The sequence below is a fragment of the Castor canadensis genome, chromosome 4 (assembly GCF_047511655.1).
Source record: "Castor canadensis chromosome 4, mCasCan1.hap1v2, whole genome shotgun sequence".
Taxonomy (NCBI): Eukaryota; Metazoa; Chordata; class Mammalia; order Rodentia; family Castoridae; genus Castor; species Castor canadensis.
In genome coordinates, this window is record NC_133389.1 from 61,981,900 (window position 1) to 62,003,069 (window position 21,170).

At 40.8% G+C, this 21,170-nt stretch overlaps 1 protein-coding gene across 13 annotated transcripts in view; it reads left to right on the top strand.

Annotated features, from left to right (window-relative positions):
* Positions 1 to 21,170, top strand: part of Ptprm (protein tyrosine phosphatase receptor type M) — a 747,535-nt gene that overhangs the window by 564,466 nt on the left and 161,899 nt on the right. For 9 of the 13 annotated variants that reach the window (XM_074070314.1, XM_074070316.1, XM_074070317.1 and 6 more), the window contains 4 exons: positions 725 to 876; positions 5,134 to 5,208; positions 5,430 to 5,456; positions 10,344 to 10,531. In XM_074070314.1, coding sequence (XP_073926415.1) covers positions 725 to 876; positions 5,134 to 5,208; positions 5,430 to 5,456; positions 10,344 to 10,531 — 442 coding nt within the window. The remainder of the gene's footprint in view (positions 1 to 724; positions 877 to 5,133; positions 5,209 to 5,429; positions 5,457 to 10,343; positions 10,532 to 21,170) is intronic. The other 4 variants (XM_074070315.1, XM_020167894.2, XM_074070318.1 and 1 more) reach the window with 1 other exon arrangement.

Consider the following 21,170-nt stretch of genomic DNA (forward strand, 5'->3'; position numbering starts at 1 on the left):
TATCCCTTCTCCTTAAGCTTCTCAAATCCTATTCTTGTCTGTCTTGGGTGCATAAAATAGCTCTGGTGTTAAGATTTCTAGAAATGTGCCTTATCTCTTTGTTTATGTTAATTTCCCTTAGCTTTTTATAGCTTTCATATGAGTGGCTGTAAGGTTAAGATATAAGTTTCTTGTCATCAGTGAGCATTATACAGAGGGCAGAATTGCTGTCCTAGGCCTTTTGCATTTCCCTCCACTGAAGGAGGGCATCATGAGGACTTAACCATGCTGAATGCTCCAGCTGTGATGTGTAGAGTGGGTGTATTCAATGTGTTTTCAACACATAACTTTGTCAATTTACTAGGACGTTTTGTCTGTCTGGAATTTTCTCTTTGACACTATATAGACAATGTAGACAATAATTTAGTAAAAAGTTAATAACTCTAGGAGCATACCAGTAAACAGATGATTATATTATATAAGAATCATTGATCATTTTCATTTAGCTTATCATAGGAAAGAGATGTTATTTTAAGGTGTGAATTTTTGATTACAGGCAATGGATAATTTTCATCTCTGTGTATGTAGCCTGGCAGAGTACCTGACATATAGAAGGTACATAAAGCACCACGTGAATGAGTAATTAATTCAACAGAGGTTATTTCTGAGTATCAGTTAATATACACATCACAGCTCCATTTTCCATACATGCACATGTCTACATAATTGAACTCTTTGTCCTAAGGAAACTAGCCAAGAAGCGGAAGGAGACAATGAGTAGCACCCGGCAGGAGATGACGGTGATGGTGAACTCCATGGACAAGAGCTACGCCGAGCAAGGCACAAACTGTGACGAGGCCTTCTCGTTCATGGACACGCACAACCTGAATGGGAGATGTAAGTGCACACATTTCATGGATTTTAATACATCTCTCTGGTTGTCCTGGATAGCACTGTGGGATTAAAAGCAAAAACTTCCTAAAGAATTGAATTCTTACACAGTATTGCTTTCTCCAGTCACTTTAAATGATCCTTAAAACTTTATATGCCAGAGTTGCCTAGCAAAGATGTTCTGAAGGTGCTAGGACCAGGTCAGAGAGAACCAGAAATCAAGGTGAAGTTCCCATTAATTCTCTGAGAGCAGTGACAGAAGCCTTCCTACTGGCTAAGGACAAAGGCACCTGCTTCTCACCATCCCTTTTGTTGTGTAGATCCCACTTGTAAGCAAGTCAGGTGTGGAACTACTCTAGGGAATCCTGCTACAAAACAGTTTGAGAAATGGCGGTAGCAAGTTAATTGTTTATTTGTTTAGCTTGCAGATTCTCCCCGTATTCTAGGACTGTTAGTGGCAATTAATAAATTAAAGTGTATTCTAACTTCACAAGTCTTAAACTTCACACCAGATGTGTAAACCAAGCTCAGTGAATACTTTCATGTGCCACCATCTGCAATCCAGGTATAAGCCATTATTTCAAGAAACTAACAACTAGATTGATTATATGATGTACAAGAGGAACCATTGTTTGGTCCCTGGTGATATTCTGAGAGAAGAGACAAATCCCAGGGTTGTGCCTGATTTTCTAGCTCAAGGCACACATTCAGGGCTGAGGATTTCTTTACCCCTGTGTATGAAACCCATGCCTCAGCCTGCCACTCATCCCACCTTCATGATCAGGACATTGTCAGCATGGAGATGGAATCTAAGTGCAGCACTACTGTGACCAAGATATTGCACAGAAGGGTTGTGCCTCATGACACCAAGGAGCACAAAGATGAAGATGAGGTTTGGGTGGACAACTAAGAACCATTTGACAGTGTGTCCTGGTGTCCTGCCTGGGCTCTGTAGCCGATTCAGATGCTGCTGCTCTCTAGCCACTCCTCTCAGATCATGTCACAGCCCATGCATGGTACTGCCCATGACCCTTGCCTTTCTGTGAAGCTTCACAGAATTCAGTGATTTTTTTTGTTTACAGTGGTTGCAGTCTTACCACCTTTTCCTTGCACATTTAACTGTTCTCCACGCTTGCCCAGCCAGTGGACTTGCAGACAGCAGGTGCTGCTCTGACACAGGGGTGACGGCAAAGCCTCAATTTCCATCCTTGACTGCTGTCCTCTGCCCTCTGTCATTTCAATGTTGGAAGCTTTGGTTTCCCAGCATACCACAAATTACTTCCCAGTCTTTTGTTGGATTCTCTCTGCTTTTTTTTATTTTTGTACCAGCTGTTATTTTTTCACTTAAAAATACATATATAATGCATTTAACTATCAAAATAATGCACTCTGTCCTGCATTTATTATGGGCAGGGGCTATAGACACCCTTTGACTACATACAAGCTTGGAATTTTTATAGTGGCCGCTATTTCTTGAACAGCATCATTATGTAAAGCACCACACAGAGGCTGGGGTGTAGGACAGTGGTACAGCACTTGCCTAGCATGTGTGATGTACTGTATATGATCCCAGGCACTGCAAAAAAGAGGGGGGAGGGGGGACCATACAAATATATTCTCTCGCTCTCCAGGATAACTCATTAGGATACCAAACTTTCTATTTCATGGTGATATTCCTCATGAATAAATTTACTTAGAGTGACCTGCCCCAAGAACAGGAATCTACATTAGTAGTTTCCAGGCATTTGAAGTTTGAACCACAGGAGATACTTGCCCCTGGAAAGAAAGTTTAATTTGGCAGTTAATTTTTTTAAAGTCAGTGTATCTGTAGAAATCCAAAAATGTTCATACACAGAGGACTGCTGCAGAAGCCAGCATCCAAGGGCCTCTGTGGCTCATCTGTTTGGCATTGTTTGATACCCCCCAATAAAGCCAGCAGAAGAAACGCAGTAAGAGACTTCCTGTTTCCCTCCCACCCTGTCAGCAGTGAGTAGGTCTCGTGCAGTCTCATCTGTCAAAAGCACCCTGATGGTAAGCGTTTTCGTAATACTCTATTAATTCCCTTAAAATGAGTGCAGTTACTGGGGCAGATATTCTCAGGAAGGGTGCTCATTAGACCCCTGTACTGCCAGCCCCACCCCTACTGCAATTGTGCCTACCTGTGAGATCTTTGGGGGCTGGGAAAAAGCCCTAAAGCTCTTGAGTGACCTCACGTTTAGAAATGAGAGAGTGAGAAAAGTGAGACTGGAGAATTTAAAAGTAAGCATGAACACATTTACGAGAGTGGGGCGTAATCTGCCCACCAAAGCAAATATGAGTTTAGCCTTCTATTTTAATATGCTATAAAAATAGAAGCATAGAATATGGGCAGTAGGGATGGGTTGAATTTGTATACTACGAGACAAACAGATTTTAAAATATTGTAACAAAAAGGTGGAAATAAATATAACTATTTCATATCTGCCTTGCACATTTTTACCAAACACATAAGAGTGTCTGAGGGTAACAAAGCAACATTCTACTCACTAGCCCTAGCGTAGTTCATAAGGCCATGGTTTTTTAGCTTTTGTTTTCATCAACTGCAGCCTTCCACAAACATGCATCATAAATGTGACCCTCCTCTGTTATAGAGAAATATCAAATAAGTGACAGGAAGCCTGGGTACTGGTCCTTCTTCAGTCACTTACTAATTCCACCTTTTAAAAATCTGAATGCTGATAAGGAACTGCTCCTGAGAGCCAAAATACATTAACCTGTCATCAGAATAATTATAACATGCAGATCCATGGGATTTGGAATGTTTCCGATAAACAATAATGTAATTGCATATTAGTGTCCTGATGGAAACTCAGTATCAAATAAATCATGTAAGTATATCATAGGAGTATAGACAAGGTGGATCTGTTTAACCAGCTTGAGCATACTTAAATCCTATACTTTAATGAAATTAACGTGTTTTTATATCACAAATCAATTAAGATTTGAAGAGACTTAACATGCTACCTTAAAATAGAAAATATCTGTTTTTAATAAAATCATATGCATTTCATGAGACTGACTACCCTCTTAAGAATAGAGAGGAAGTTAGGGTTTAGCAGCGTTAAGTGCTTCAGAGGAATATTTTGAAGAAATACTTGCAAGTTTTATAAGGATTTAAAGACTCAAAGACAATATGGAAACATACAACTTCTATGTAATATACACCACCTTCATTTTTCATAAGCCAGGTCATAACAATGTGCATTTCCAAAAAATGAGGAAGGAGAGGATTTTAGGAATCTACAAAAACACTAGCATTCCCAGTTTTTTCAGAAGCCATGTGGAGACTCCTTCCCAAACCTTTAGTTGTAAACTTTAGCTCAATGCAACAGGAAGAAATATACAAGCAAAGGAGAGAAGCCAAACGGAAGTCTTCTGAATTTCTCTATTCAAAATGGTGCCTGTGGTTATGGGGTTTTTCCTTTATAAGTAAGACAAGTCTTTAAATGATAAAAGGGTGTTTAAACGTCCTCTAAAAGGGCAAGTAAGTGTAGGGCCCAAAGTGACCACGCGGAGAGGAGTGATCTGGCCAAGAGATGTTTAAACCCCAGAGACACTGAAGGGAGAAACCACAATGGGAGCCCAAGAAGGGTATGTGGACTCACCAAAAGAATGTCCAGTGTTGGATGCGAGTGAGGGCAATTGGGAGAATGAGTCCTGGCCAGTCACGTCCTCAGGGTGGTTGTGGGGTGAGTCGGAATCGGGGTCCCACCAGGATTAGTGGGAAGACCCAATCCGAATCATGGCACCAAATGTAGGGCCCAAAGTGACCACGCAGAGAGGAGTGATCTGGCCAAGAGATTCTTTATTGCCAGGGGTGGGAAAGGGAGAGAGCAGAGAGAGAGAGAGAGAGAGGCGCAGGGGCTTAAATACCCCTCAGTGAGACTCAGCATGATCTGATTGGTTAGGATCTTATGGTTCATGCTGATTGGAGGTTGGGGCAGAAGGAGAATTCAAGCTAGACTTGAGGCAGGACCTTGACCCTGGAAAACAGAAGCTTAAGGGTGCAGTAAGAACTGAAACCTATCGGCACCATTATTGCCAACATTAAGTACACAGAGAAAGCTGGGAATGATATTATTTGCCATGTACACATCAGTGAATCTCGGTGGTTTCTTTCTAAGCAGTCCACATTGCCAAGAGTGGCTGAGGTGATCTCAGAGTATGGTATGTTGGGTGTTGAACCTCTCTGCAGCCTCTGACCAGCCTTTCTTTTATTTACAGCTGTGTCATCACCATCATCCTTTACGATGAAAACAAACACACTGAGCACATCGGTGCCTAATTCCTATTACCCAGGTAACAGAGTTCTCCATCATCTCCTGTCTTCATGGCCCTTTGGCAGTCAGAACCATCAGCCCCCCTGTGGTACTCCACACTAGGGGCTCCCTCTGTTTGAGACATTGTAAGCCAAGGCTTCCTGTGGTTTTCATGGGGAAATCAGGGGATCTTTCATCAATCATTTACTGTTGTTTCTCTTTTTACTTTCTCCGCATTGCCCTGCTTACGATGTATGACAGACCCATTTGTGCCAACTGCAATTTTAGGTGAGAACATTTCCCTTTGCCACAGTTTCATGCAGGAGGGATTGAGAAAGCCAATGGCCACTCTGAGGAGACTGCATTTTAATTGTGCATGGTGCAGTGATTAGCAGGGGGACTTGGGAGTGGAGAAGGAGTAGAAATAAGGGGAGGGGTAGATGATAAAAAGACTTTCTCTGAACAGTCTCCATTGATAAGGGTTTGCTGCATGTATGTGGGAGTGATGTCAAAAGGTGCAAGTGAACAATCCCAGCTCCAATATTCTCCCTTTCTACATTCAGGATTTAATGTTAGTTCTGATCCCAGGGGAAGAAAAACGACATGTCATCACTCAGCTGTGTACCTCCAAAAGCTGAATTCTGTCCAGTGTGATAGTCATAAAAGTGAAAATAGCTACTCATTATTTTCACTGATTGCTAAGCACTAAAAATGCCAATTTCAAAAATAGCATTTTTCTAATGATGCCCACTGTTATGCAGAGCAACGATCACAATAGAGTCTGGGCCTCCTACCCATCCGCCCAGGGCACCCTCAGCATCCCAAAGTGTCTATCACACAGCAGAATTTTCAATGGAGCTGATGTTCTGAGTAGTGAAATGACACTTTATCATCCTGTGGTTTATTACGTGTCACATGTCACTAGAAATGAACTAAGATGTTAGCCCAGTGGGGCAGAATGCATTCAAAGTATGAAATATTCCCAGCAGGGGGTTACAGAAAAAAATCCCGTTTGTGCAATGTAAGAAGGGTGAGGAGAAATGGCATTACCTGGCTGTGATAAGCAAACAAGCATGGGCTGCTGTTGCATTTGAGACGCATAAGTAACCCGAGTGTGTCCCGGCTGTGTTCTCTTTCTACTACTAACCTTCCCGGAAAGGAGCACAACAAAAACGACTTCCAGGTATATAACGATTCATTGTAGCAAGAGCTCCATCCTCAGTTGTTCAACTTCCTCTTCCTGATTTCTTTACAAGGGCTTGTGTCCTCCCAACCTACTATTCCTTTTGTGCTTCTCTCCTCCCTAAGTTAAGATTTCTCACTAGAGGCTATCTTGAATTTTCCTTATGATATTCTCCAGGCTTAAGCAAGTGAGTTGTCTGACAGGAAAATGAACTGAGACAGAAGTTAAAGAATAAAACACAATTTTTGAGTTTTGTATCATACTGAGGACTAACAAAGCCTATTAAAGCCCCTACACACATTTTTTAATACCAGCTATAAGGAGAAAACTCCACTTTTATTTTTTTTCACAAGTGAGAGGCACAGGTACCAGAACGTTATATCATCCATGCAAATGACATCCACAGAGTAGTTGGATAGAAGATTTGTGATTCCTTTGTGTGCTATGGCATTCATTCCCAGGTTCCTCAATAGATGTTCTGGCCCTGGGGAGCAGAGAGCAGGGAGGGCTGAGATGCACATTGTCATTGGGAAGAAAATGTTCAGATTTCGCAGCAGGATTAAGATAAGCTTATTAAACAAATATCATTTTTTTCTAAAGCTGCTATGTTATTATGAACACTAATAACATCTTTTAAAGTTGCTTAGGCTTCTTTTCTGAGAAAGACTCAATTGAGGCGACAATTCAAGTGACAAAAATGATGCACATCAAGAAAAATTAGTCAGCCAAATGCACAAATAACCATCCTCATGTGTAGCATACATAAGGCACCATTGTCACAGGTGGCCAGCCACACCCATTAACTTACTGCAAATGTGAATCTGTATACTGATTAATAAGGATTCAGTAGGTGGGCACCAGTGACTCATGCCTGTAATCCTAATGGACATCAGGATGATCTCAGTTTGAGGCCAGCCCGGAAAAATAGGTTACAAGACTCTATCTCAAAAATACTCAACACAAGAAAGGGCTGGCAGAGTGGCTTAAGTGGTGGAGCACCTACCTAGCAAGTGTGAGGCTCTGAGTTCAAATCCCAGTACTACCAGAAAAAAAAAACAATGATTGGTAAGGATATCCCTTGGGAAGAAGATAAGCTGTATATCCACTCTGGTACTTTTGGGAGGATAGTAGCACTTACAGTTTACGTTAAGACAAGAAAGAATGTTTTGTTTGTGAATCAGAGTTCAGCACAATTAAGTCCTCTAGTACCTTAACTTTTTTATTCTCACTTGCTTAGGTGCCCAGCCCTAGTACAGAGTTTAATTATGTCTTTACCATATTTTCTTGCAAAGATAGATAGATTGACTGATTGATTGCCTGAAAGAACCTTCTCATCTCAAAAATTTCATTCCAATTTAGTATTTTTCAACTGAGTTCTTAAAAATTTGAGGTAATATATTCATAAATATAGATAGAATTAATGATCTTAGAAAATCATCAGAACTATTGAGAAGCTTTATTTCTTATTTCCTCCTTTAAGGCATTATTTTTAGTTTAAAATATGTTGGTTGGTGATTTTTTTAAACAAATATAGGAAGTTAATGACAAGCAGTAGAGTTTATCAGTAATAATTCATTTTTAAACAGTCAGAGGAAACAAATTAATCACTCATTTTAGAGGAGTCAGGAATTTCTATTAGAAGAGATGACCCAATTTCCTAACAGATACAGCATGGGAAACCTTCTACGTTCTCTTCAACATTTATGCACTAGATAAGAGCACTGTTTTTCTAGGCAGACTTGTAGTGTTTCAGAACTTTAAGACATGTTCCACAGTAGAAATGAGGCAAAGGTGTGGTCAAGCATTGCGGGAGAATTATATATACAGTGGCAATGGCTTCAAAACTCTTTGTCTCTGTGGCTTTGAAACCTCAGGAACACTTAGGCCAGGGATTAGCGTGTATCAGTTTGCTGGCATTATCCACTTGAAAGCCCCATATCACTTAGGTGAAGTTTAGAAGTTAGCCCACAGCGAAGAGCAAATTAATTATATTCATCTCACAAGGTACAAAACTTAAGAGAAAGAGAGAAGCACAGAGGGGAAACTAGTTAATATTCCATTTGTTTGGGTATGAAGAGCAGAACTTCCTGCTGGAGGAATTAAAAGCCCAGTGGATTCAGTACTTCAGCAGAGGTCCTGTATTCTAGTTGATAAAGCTTGGCTGTTGCCAACATGCACATCTGATGTGCAGATTTCAAAGGTATCTTTGTGACTGTTGAAATGGGAACATACACATGGCTAAATTACAAAGCAAATCCAAATGAAAAACAAAAACAAATCATAAAATCAACTTACCACCCTTTTTTATTTTGTCTTTGTGTCTTTAGCCGCCTTGTAGTGATCGAGGTGCCATTTCAGCAACAGCGACATAGCTATACACCTGTGTGCCACCTTTCATACCATGCATCCCCAGGGGCTTTGCAGTGCAGACACAAGTGAGGCTCCAGGACAGGCCTAGCTCACCAAGCACCATAGGACTAAATTTCCTTTAGAGCTGAACCTCTATGAAAAAAAAATGAAAACATCAGAAAGAATTATAGCTGAATTCCCTCTAATCCATAATAGCTAAATTCCCTATTGATACATAATCTGGTAATTTTCAAACATTGAACATATGATTTCTTATATTTTAATTCTTTATATCTGAGTTCAATTTTGATAGCATATTCTCCTGTTAACTTATTTCAACATTATGTGTTGATGAAAGCCATCCTCAATCATAAAACAACTGAAGGGGTTCAGCATTGTAGTGAGTTAACCTGTAGAATATGAATTCTTAATCAAATACCACTTTCCTGTCTCAGACATTTTTTAATAGCTACCATTTCTGCAGTTCATTAATCTGATTTACTAGTTGTCATTCATTAAAATAGAGCCTCTTTAGGCTTATTTGACCAAATTTTGACATTAATTTTATAGTACAATTTGGTTGACTTGTTCAATAAATTTAAATGAGAAAATGTGTTGAATACAAATAAGCCTTATTTAGTCACTACGTGGTTCATGGGGGATGAAAAAGCAATTATGATACTAATTTTAACCTCCTTTTTGTTATTGAGTGCTTAAATTAAATACCTCCATCCTAACATGATGGGGGAATTGAGGCTTTGCCCTCTGACCACATCTGAATAGAAAACTTCTTTGGAAATTGAAAGCACAAAATAAAAACTACCTGTAATTATTCACACAATACGATTGCTTATGCCCTCTTTCCTTTTTCTCCTCCTCTTTTCTCCTGATATGTATCTTCTTAAAAGTGCCAATAAATGGTAAGTTACCCAATTCGCCCCATGGAGAAGTTGTGGAGGGAGTGGGAGTGTGTGTCTCACCTGTAGACTCGTGGAGCCAGCCGTGCTGCCCTGGGCTGGCCTGCATGTTTGCTGTTGTAGAACATTCCACATGTGATGTGTTGGTCTGCAGTATTTTGTCAAGCTTTCTGATACCAGAGCATGCAAAGTGACTCATCAAAATGTTATCCCCAAACAGGTTCCCTTTTAATTTTTCCTCTCTTCTTTGATTTCATGTATTAAGTCCCCATTCCCATTGCTAGCTTTATAAGCCACATCATTTTGTGTCCTTTTCTTTTGCTCACAGAACATTTGTACAGAGTTTATTTACTTCATCACACAAACTAGATCACTAACATTGGAAAGACTTCAAGCCTGGTTTTGTACCAGGTCTTGATGAAGTTTCAGATGGAAACTTCTACCAACTTGAGCAGTGAAAGGCTAAAAAGCTCTTATCCATGACCTTTGCAGAAGCAAGGTATCGTTTGGACTACTTTGTAAAATTGAAGATTTCTGCTTGATTCCTATTAATATTCCCACCCCATTTAGATTTCCAGACATGTAACTTTTCTTTTCTGGCCAAGCCATCCATGGGATTATACAGCTGTAGGTTGAGGGATGTTAGCAGTCAACTTCTTACCATTCCGTGACCCTGATCTGGCCCATCGGTTTGCCCTCATTTTCTCCCTGGCCTTCTTTTCCTAGATGAGACCCACACGATGGCCAGCGATACCAGCAGCCTGGTTCAGTCCCACTCTTACAAGAAGCGTGAGGCAGCTGATGTGCCCTACCAGACCGGGCAGCTTCATCCCGCCATCCGGGTTGCAGACCTCCTTCAGCACATCACGCAGATGAAGTGTGCCGAGGGCTATGGCTTCAAGGAGGAATATGAGGTGAGCATGAGCCAGGTACTATGCTTCCAGCACATTCAGCAAGCCATAGGGTCCAAGAGATTCCAGAGAGGAGCCGAATGGCTCATCCGTGGATCCTTTTCCAGCTGGTAGTAAGAATTATTACCTGGGAGTTTATGTGTTAGATGGGAAAGGAAAATCACTTCACTCTTTGCCTTCTTCTGTATAAACATGCTGCTTACCAAGCCCTCTTTCCCTCTCTGTTCTTCATCACTTTCCTTCTTTGTTCTTTATCACTTTCCTTGGCTTTTCATGTAATTAACTATAATATTAAATCCTAATTTTGTAGAAGTTATCTAAGGAAAACTACTGTCCACTTAAAGCAATTATAGACCAACCAGTGATGTGATGTGGTAGAAATTAGATGACAGTAAAGAGACTGACTATTATCTTGACTATGACAGCTGCTATTGCCCTGCAAGGCCAGACAGCACACCTCTATCCCGGGCTGTCCTATGGACAGCTGTCAGGGTGTTTCTGGGTTCTCAATATTTTCCTACTATATATAAAACACAGGGTCCACCCTCTTCACACCCTTTGCCATTCGTGAATTCTGTTTGAAGGTCACTCAGGAACTGAAGAGCACTCACTGACTTGAAGAAGTCTGACTCCAAGAAGAATGCCATTGCTCACGTGGGTGTAGGGGAAGCAAAGTAGGAAGGATTGCTTTTCTTATGTTATTAGAATTAGTTTACAGTCATTCATGAGGACAAAATGGTATGATTACTCAGAATAGAAACAGGGCTATATACACACATAGCTTTTTAAACCTCAGAATGTTTTGTCAGTCCTGTGTCCACATAATTAGCTCATAATTGGGAAACATCTAGTTTGGAGTTAGGTATTTTTTAAATCAGCTCCTACTTCTTCTTAGAGCCTATGAGTGAGCGTCATATTCTGCTTCTGTCTCCTTTTGGGGGTTTGCTCACGATGTGTCATCTCATGCCTCTGGTGCTGCCTTGCCATGGGTAAGCTTCTATCAAAGATCCACTACATGTGCAGCAAGGTTGGCCAAGCCACTGCTACCCTTAAGAGTAGGTCTGTGGTCCAAAGCAGAGAAGTAGACACACCTTCCCTTGCTCACATTGAGTCCTGATGGGGAACCAGTGACCTTAGTTCAGAGACTGCAAGACCAAGGAAGCCAATCCAAACTGTGTCCCCAGGATTTAATTTTAGTCCAGAAAATATTTTCAGATGAAGTTTTGCATTTTAGCAACCCTGAAATTCTTAGATTTACCTTTAGCAGTTCAATGTATAAATCAGTGAAATTGACTGCCTTTGCATATTGCCTCATGCACTTTTAAAAGGTAGCTTAGGAATTAATAGGATTAAGAGTAAGACTTTCAAAAGCATTAATATCTTATGAAAGACAAAATTAGGTTATTGAGAAAATATAACCCTAATGAACGGAGATGATGTCTTAGTTCTATCCAATATTCTGAATACAGATATTGCTCAAATGTTTATTAAGATGTTAGTGTCAAAAAGATTAGTTATAGGCTCAAATAGCAATTATAAAATAGCTGGACTATTTAAAAATACCTACCTTGCAATTTCTATAACAAACTATATAGGCAATACATATTTGAAAATATGCAAAAAGTATTTCCATTTGGGTCTCCTGAAGACATTGATTTATAGTTTGGATCTTACACTCATTTTAAATATATTATGATTGACAATTCATTAAAAGCTGATACCCTAAAAAATGTTGCATTAATAGATTACATTTTAGAAACTTCTTTCATTATGTCTATTTAGTGATCAGAAAAGATGACTTTGAAGAAAACTCTTAAACTCCAAATCAGTTATCAGTTTTAAAAATATAAGGAAAGAAAAGGGAATGGAAAAAGTGAATATACTAGAAAATGAAGCAGGGACAAATGGAAAGGAGCTATTGAGAGAATATGAAATGGAACATCCTGTTAGGAATAATCTTATCACTTAGTACCTCTGCCCTTGTCTCCAGCTGCCCTCCCAGATGCAGGAGGGATGACATGTGTGGGTGCACCTGTGTGATGACTGTAGGGATTAGGGAACCCCTTCTAAGTAGCATCTTACCTGAAGCCTAAAGTCCTGGAACTCACCATCTTTGTCTGTGTGTGCCACTAAATTACTTAAAATTTGTGCCTAGATCTTTATTATGGTCATAACCAAGCTTCAGGGACTTCACAGTTCGGTGAAAAGTCCTATTCTGCGATTATTCTTGCTCTGTTTCTCTATCCCCAGATACTTTTTATCCTAGTGTGAATCTGGAAAATCTTCAAATGGTTATTTTTTAAAGTTCAGGTGGAAAGACTAGCAGAGTGGCTTAAGTGGTAGAGCGCCTGCCTCGCAAGCTTGAGGCCTTGAGTTCAAACCCAAGTACCAACAAAAAAAAAGTCTGAATTAAAGTTCAGATGGATTTCCTATTTCTTTTAGTCATGCTCTGAAGTATGCATCCTTTCTGTAAACCATGGGAAAGTTATATCCAGCCTGAGTCTCAGTTTCTTCATCTGTGAAATGGAATAATTGCAGTATCAACCTTCTGATGTTGCTGTGAGGATTAATCATTTAATATGTCACAAGTGTTGGAATTGAGTCTAGCATAAAGTAAGAATTCATTTGAAATGTTATCTAGTGGAAGAAACAATACTAGCCTGTGATAATATCCAAGAAAAGTCACAGCATATTCTTTGTCGGGAAATGACCCATCTCTGTCATCTCTGGTGTATAGTAGTTGAGGACAGTTAGCCACACACTATGTGGAAAGGTGTCAGTAGGTTTTGCTCTATCTCCAAGGCTAGACAATTTCCTCACCATGGATCACATATTATCAAAAGCTCCCATTAAAAGTAACTTAAAAATAAGTAAGTAGATTTGATTCTCTGGACTAAGAGTTTAAGAACTGAGAAAATATTTTAAAACATATGCTATCCCCTTTTATTGCTAAATAGTATTTTCCTGTCTAAGGAAAGTCCTAACGAATAGTATAACTGTATACTACAGAGTCCTCTGTCTTTGGTGTCTCTGGGAAAAGTAAGAAAGATCTGAAGGAGTTTAAAGTAATCAATTGTGCACTGCGCTCACTGCCAGAGATACAGGGGAGACCCTTACCACCCTACCCTCAGGAAGCTCATAGTACAGGCGAAGCATCCAGGTAGCATAGCAACTGCAGTGCATCTGCTCAAAACCCACACCCTCCAGACACATATTCAGGGTTCTTTACAGGCCAGTGGGGGACACCTGAGTCAGCTCAGAGCAAGGATGACTCTTCCTTAAAGGATGAGTGGGAATCGACCAGGATTAGATGAAAGAGGAAGCATTCTAGATAGACATTGTGAGAGAATGGGATGCACTGGAGAAATAGCCCCAGTTCTGTCAGCCTGATTTGGGAAACCAGGGTGGTTAGGGCTTCAGTCACAAAGGACCTCTTGTATCTTATATCAGAAGTTTGACCATCATTCTGGAAGTAGTGAGAAGAAAAAAATAAGACTTGGCACGAGTCTCGCTCCTATATGTGGATGGAGATTGATTTAGTATGAACAGCTCAGTTTGTAAATATTATTTGTACAAGACATACAGGAATTGCTTGAATGGTACTAACTAGTAGCCCACAAAAGCAAAGGGAAAATCTATTTGCTGAGAAAGGGTAATGGGAAGTACATTGGTGTATCCCTGGTCAAAGATGCTATGCAGTGCTTGGCAACCAGATGTGCTGAAGCCATGGGAACCTTCAGAACAGGAGCATCTGTGGAGAGAAAAGACAGCGGGTGCTCCAGCTGCCTCTGTGACTCAGTGTACCCAGCCACCCCATCCTTCTGCTCTTCTCCAATCCATGTATGTTGGAAAAACCAGTCACCCAGGTAACTCAGTATTTTTGAAACAGTGAGTTTCTCTCTGTTGACTTTGTTCCAACCAATTCTTCTTTATCCTTTCCAAAACAGCAGTGTCTGAAAATTGGCCTAAACACTGGAAGACTTCATTATTGATCAAGTACTCAACAGAAGTGTGTCCAAATAAGAGGGAAGCATGTGGTAGGGATGAGATGGAGTCACCCTCTGTGCAAATTTTTTATTTGATTTTGTTCTAACAAGATAGTCATATGGCACATCTCACCAGGGAGACACAGTAATTTGATTCAAAAGAGACTCAGACATGAATCACAATAAAGAAATAAACATACTGAATGGAACAGAAAATGGCATGTTGTCAGCAGAGTGGCCCAGGGGTCTCAGGAGAAAGACCAGGTAGAAAGGGAGAGTTTGTGCTGCTGCAAGAGATGAGCAAGTTCTTTCTCCTGACAAGCAAAGGGCAGTCTGCTGACCCCCTGGGGGCTCATCTCCCCAACCCTGAGGATTGCTTGGCCTTTAGTCACCTGCAATTGAAAAGTGAACTTCACCATGGCCCTGCAGTTTTGCCCTGACTCCATAGCCCCCATGCTAGTCATGGGAGGTGGTGCTGGGCCCCTAGTTGTCACAGCAGTGTGAGAGCTGCAGGTTGTTCAATACTGTGTCAGAGACAAGGCAGTGGTGACCCTGTGTGGTCTGAGAGTGACTTTTCTCTCCCTCTGTGGTCCCCAAAGGGCCTAGTTCACACCTCAGTTTTTGAGCTGGTCCAAAGTCCCTTTGGGGATCTAGGCAAAAAGACATCACCTAAAGTAGACAAACAGCCATGCCATTTGGAAAGAATATGTGTTGCTGTTTATGTAAAATTAAGGTAAAGGAAGGGCAACAATTGAAAACCCCTTCCAAATAGGACATCCTGGAAAACACAGGTGCCTCTACTTCAGTCACTATCATTCTGAGGCCCAGAAGTTTATTTTCCCATTACTAGAGCTGAAACTTTCCAGAATCCTAAATTACTCTTTGCATCCTACTTTTCAAAACAGTAAATGTGTGGACCAGGCTCAGTGGCCAACAACATCTATAATCCCAGCTACTTGGAAGGCAGAAATCAGGTTCAAGGCCAGCCCAGGCAATAAGTTAGTGAAACCACATCACAACAATAGCTGGGTGTGGTGGTACACACCTGTCATGTCAGCTACATGGGAAGCATAATTAGGAAGAGCGGGGTCCAGGTCAGCCCAGGCAAAAACACAAGACCCTATCTAAAAAATAACCACAGCAGAAAAGAATGGGGTCATGGCACGAGTTGTAGAGTACTGCCTAGTAATTGCAAGACCCTGAGTTCAAAACCACAGTACTGCCCAAAAAATCACGTGTGTGTGTGTGTGTGTGTGTGTGTGTGTGTGTGAACTTCTAAGTGTGTTTAGAAAAATGTTATCTATATCCTATTTGTTTCCTCATGTGTCTTTCTGCAGGGCACAAACCCTGCTGATTAATTTTATAGTTGAATGTGGATATTGTTTTTTCACTTGATTTAAACTGGGGAATTGAAGACATTACACCAAAATCTTACTTACAGTATTTCAGTGTTTCTAAGGAACCTGGATTTTCTTTAAATCTTTTATTTCCTTGCAGCCCCCTTTGAAATGTATATGTTGTATATTCTCCCACCCCTTAAAATTCTTAAACAGCTGAGCTTGTTAAATGCAAGCACAATGTTTTATGTGGTCTCTTTGTCTATATTGGATAAAGTTCTGACAATCTAGCAGTGAATTATTATTGAAAAGTCTCCCCACCCCCTAACATCTCACTGTTTTTCATTTGCTTGCCTTCTATCTCAGAGAAGCCACCATAACTGACAAAGAAATCACTGCTTGAAAAACTCTGCTGTGTGGCAGGGTTGAAGTTCTAACTCCCCATCTTCAAATGCCCTTAGATGGAAAAGGCCCTTAGCCTGGGAAGACAGGTCCCAGCCCTTATTAGATGGCCTAGCACAGGGCACTTGTTTCTCCCTTGGCAGAGGGAAAACTGCACGTATTTCTAGAAGCGTTTAAGCAGTGGTGCACAGAAGTCCCTTTTTTAGGTTTTGAAAACAGAGGCACTAGGTGTGACTTAGCTGCTGGAACCTTTAGCTGAGCGTGGCTCACTCAGTGGTTCTGCGATGCTCTGGGCCTTCCTGAGTGGAAGGCACCTCCCCCGCACCGCCAGCCCACGCATTTCTCAGCCCTGCCGTTCAGTTCCCACTTCATATTTCCAGGCACCAGCTGAGTCCATCAATTGCCACAATCAGTACAGGTTATTTTCTCTCCCACAGGATACAAAACACACAAAACAAAACCATTGAAAGCTAAAGATGGAGGGGAGGGGTGAAGCATTGGCAGGCGCTATAAACACATTAAGAATTGCAACAGCTGCGCCTCCAGCGGCTGTGGCAGCCAAGTGAGTTTTTGACATTTTTTTTTTCTTTAATGATTATGGTGATGGTGAGCCAGGCCCATAAGGAAATGATAAAAATTTCTCTCTGAAATTTTGAAGTTGCTTCAAGCTCTTTGGGCAAGTCAGGTGTGTTTGTGTATTTATGGATATTTTCTTAGTGGATAAAAGTTTCTGCATATTTTTAAATGATGCAATTGAGCTAATTTTTCCATGGATGCTTGGGTTGGTTTTTCTAAAGTACCAATCTAAAGGTGTCCATTTTATTTGTTGCCAGCTGCCCTTCCTCTTGCTTGCTTTCAGAGCTCCTTTTACTAGCTGATTTCTCATCCAGTTTCCTTTTGTCCTGGCCTCCAATGATGTCATGCACAAGTTCAGACTTGAGAGAATTAGGATACAGATTGTGATTTCCTACAGTTCTCTGTCTTCACTCTGATGATAGTTCATAGTAGTTGACATTTTCCAATTTGTTTGAAATACTTCTAGGCAACTGCCTGGTTTCTGTTTGGAATCTGGTTATTAGAATTTTCTTTATCTAACCTAAGGGAAGTTAAGCAATTTTCCCACTTGTTAACATGCTTTTAGTGTCACTTGCCATTAGCCAAGTGCTTTTGCAGAGGCCCTGGGCCTCAAAGGAACTGCAAATGTGCCTGTGTCCCAGCATCTGGGGACTCTATGTGTCTCTGGTGTCCATCATGCCTTTGATTAGTTCAGTAGTGTCACCACCCACTAACAAGGTTGGACTAGACTTTTCACAGTTGTCCTTGCCTCTTCCTGACCTCCTTACCTGCAGGTTCTGAGTCCTTACTGCTTTCCCTCCCCACCATTTTTCAATCCAGCCCCACCTTCTACCCCACTGCCTGGCCCTCATCATTGTCAGAGTCCCTTCACTTATCCTTGTACATTTAGTCCCACCCTGCAACCAGTTTTCTTTGTAAGACATGGATGGTGTCACCATTGACTGGAGCTCAAAAACCTCCTTGAGATTCTTTCCAAAAATAAGAAACTCAGCACAGCATACCGGGACCTTCATGAGGTGACCTCAGCTTGTATTTCAGACTTTTATTTAAACCATAGGTACCCTCCGCCATGTTTTCTGGGCTCTAGCTCTGCCAAATTACTTGTATAATCAGAGTTTTAGGCCGTACACCCAGCTCCAAGGGTTCCACATGTCAGGTCTGGCCACTTGCCCAGTGTACCAAATAGAGAGATGAGTGATGGTGAAGGACAGAGAGAGAATATTTAATTAATGCAGCTGGGCACACCAGGGGAAGAGGCAAAATAAGCCTTTCAGTCTGCCTTCCCCTTATAGGTATGGACTGTAGGTTTAAATAGAAAAAGAATTGGGGACAGGGGGAGAGAGGTATGCATGATTATTAAGCAGTCACAGTCACAAGTATGTGCTGGTGCTCAGAGGTGGTGTTTACAGGTGGTCAAGTGTGTTGTCTCAGGAGTTGTCAGGCAGGGCCTTGTAACAGTAAGAGTCTTTGCTGCCTGGAAGGTGTCTGTCCTGTGGAGGCTCTGCCTTTCTTTTCCGTGGATTCTAAATCCCACATTCTTTCCACTACAGCACATTACAGAGATGCAGAACTGTGCAAATTGCCTTTGTGTTTTATTGTTGTGATTTGTGGTTTCCTGGCAGGAACACCATTTTTCCTTTCTGCTGTTCGGTTTGCTTTGAACAGCATTTTATCTTTTGACGGAGGACCCATCCAGCTCAGGAACCCCATGACATTGCCAGCCCTGGTGCATTTTCATGTCTCAGCTCTGTGCTGTGAGGTCATTCCCCTGTTGCTCCTCCCCCAACTAGTTTTCCTGTTTTGCGAGGAAATGCAGGAAAGTCATTCTGAAGATATTAGCCAGTGTGGCTTGTATGAAATGACCAGTTAGAAGCTAACATCAAGCTACAGCTCTTGAGAGTCATAGGTTCTTTCACTGTCTTCTTGGATTGTCACATTAGTGCCATTCAGCCCTGTAGAGGATAGTAAGGAAAAGGGAAGGAGAAGACAGACTTAGGAGGATGAGTGGTATGTGAAACCCTGAGATTTTCTAAAAGATCCTCTCTGAAAGTTGAATCTTTTTTCAGTGAAATGATAGAACATAACAGGGCAAACCTTGTTAAATGAATCTCTGACCTCAAGGCACAATCAAGACAACCCTTAAGTTTTGACACAGTGATACAAAAAACAACCAGGTGAAAAGCCAGTTCTTACTTAAAGAACAGTGCTGTGTGATAGAAAGGACACTGGACTGAGAATCAAAAGACAAGACTCCCAGTTCCTTTCTGCTAACTATAGCTCAGGAATATTATACAAGTCAGTCAGTCTCAGCAAAGCAACCTCAGTCAGTGAGGACTGTGGCTTGTTGAACACGTCTGATGTTCTGAGCAGTGCAGTGGCTTCATTGGTGACAGACTCCCAGTGTGACTTGTGTCCTCTCATGAAAAAAAGTCTCAATGGGCAGCACTGACTGGCCACCAACAACCTGTGTGAGGACATGATGTGGATGTATTAGGACCCACAGGCTCTTTTTGGTTCTCGAGGGCCAGGTTCGATTGCATTCAGAGTTTCTGCCCTGATATGCCCTTCCTGTCCTTCCCTGTTCTCCCATTTCAGCTTTCCTCCGCTCTCACTTCTCATCCCTACCCCATTCCAAAATGCTGTAAAATGTCAGTTGAGATAATGTGGTGATGGTATCCAGCCTTTGCAGTGTCTGAAATGCAGCTACAATCACATTCCATTATGTCTCTAGTCCCCATTGTCCTAGTTTTGAAGGCTCGTGACTAATAAGGAAACATACGGATTAAATGTTTTGAACTACTTGTTTCACATCTCATATTGTGCAAATTCGTATTACCACCAAAACAATATTTAATTACCTCCCATAATATTTTTTGACCTGTCATTTCAAAGAAAAGAAATGGAGCATGGTGACTTTTCCAATTTCTTCTACTAGCTGTTCTGAAATCGCTTAGTGTCTATGCTTGAGATATAATAAAATTTAGAATTCACCTATATTCACTATCCTATGGATTTTAAAAACTTCTTTACTCCCTGTATCCTCTACTGTTGCCCTTTAGAGAGACACGGAAACCCTTTTATCTGTTTATTTCAGGGAAATTATATAAGAGCTACTGAATAATTATAATGTATTCTGTGTTAATTACAAATAGGCAGCATATGTTTTTATATGTATTGTATTTATGTGCTTTAGGTAATTATGCATTTGAGTTCCTTGCCAATTTTATGGCCAAAATATTTTGCTTGGCTGATTACTAAGTGTATTTTAAGCTTACTTCTTAAAACATGAAGAGAATATAGTGTAAATCCAATTAACATGATTTATCTGGCTAAGAGAACACTTGCTTTTATTTTTTCGTGTATTTTAATGAAGAAAAACAGTTATAAAGATACAGAGTAACTTAATTTGTTTTTAAAATGTTCCAAGTCCAATTTTATTGTCACTTTCTTTACAAGCAAAACATAATTTTTGAAATATATTTGGAAATTTTAAGAAAAGCATGTAGAGCAAAAGGACAGTAAACGTCACCCTTGAGAAGGACCGGTACTGTGGCTCATGCCTAGATCTTAGCTACTTGGGAAGCAGAGATCAAGAGAATTGTGGTTCAAGGCCAGCCTTGGGTAAAAAGTTACTGAGACCCAAACTCAGCCAATAAGCCAGGCGTGGTGGTGTGTATCTATATACCCAGCTATACAGAAGGCATATGTAGGAGGATCCAACTCTAAAGCTGGCCGTGGGGAAAAAATCCACAAGACCCTACCTGAAAAATAACTGAAGTAAAAGGTTGCAGTGTGACTCAAGTGATAGAGTGCTAGGAATCTAAGCTCAAGCCCCAAACCCCAGCACTGCCACAAAAGAAGAAAAACCCAAAATGTGAGGATGAAGTTAGGTTGTTACCAGTTTAAAATAGGAAGATATATATGTGTATATATATTTCATAGTAACCACAAAGGAAAAATCTGTAGTAGATACAAAAAACAAAAGATTAAGAAAAAGGAATCAAGACTGGGTGTGGTGGTGAACACTTGTAATCCCACTTACTTGGAAGTCAGAGGTAGTAGTCCATGACCAATCCTAGCAATGTTAGCCAGGATTTTCAGTTTGTTATCTGAAAAACAAACTAACAGTATGAAGGACTGGGATCATGGCTCAAGTGGTAGAGTGCTTGCCTAGCAAGCATTAGGCCCTGAGTTCAATCCCCAGTACCAGAGAGAGAGAGAGAGAGAGAAAGGAATTAGAGTATACCACCCCAGAAAGTCATAAATCGGAGGAAGACAGCAAGAAAAGAAGAAAGGAACTACAAAACAGAACACAAGTAACAAAATGTCAGTAAGTCCTAA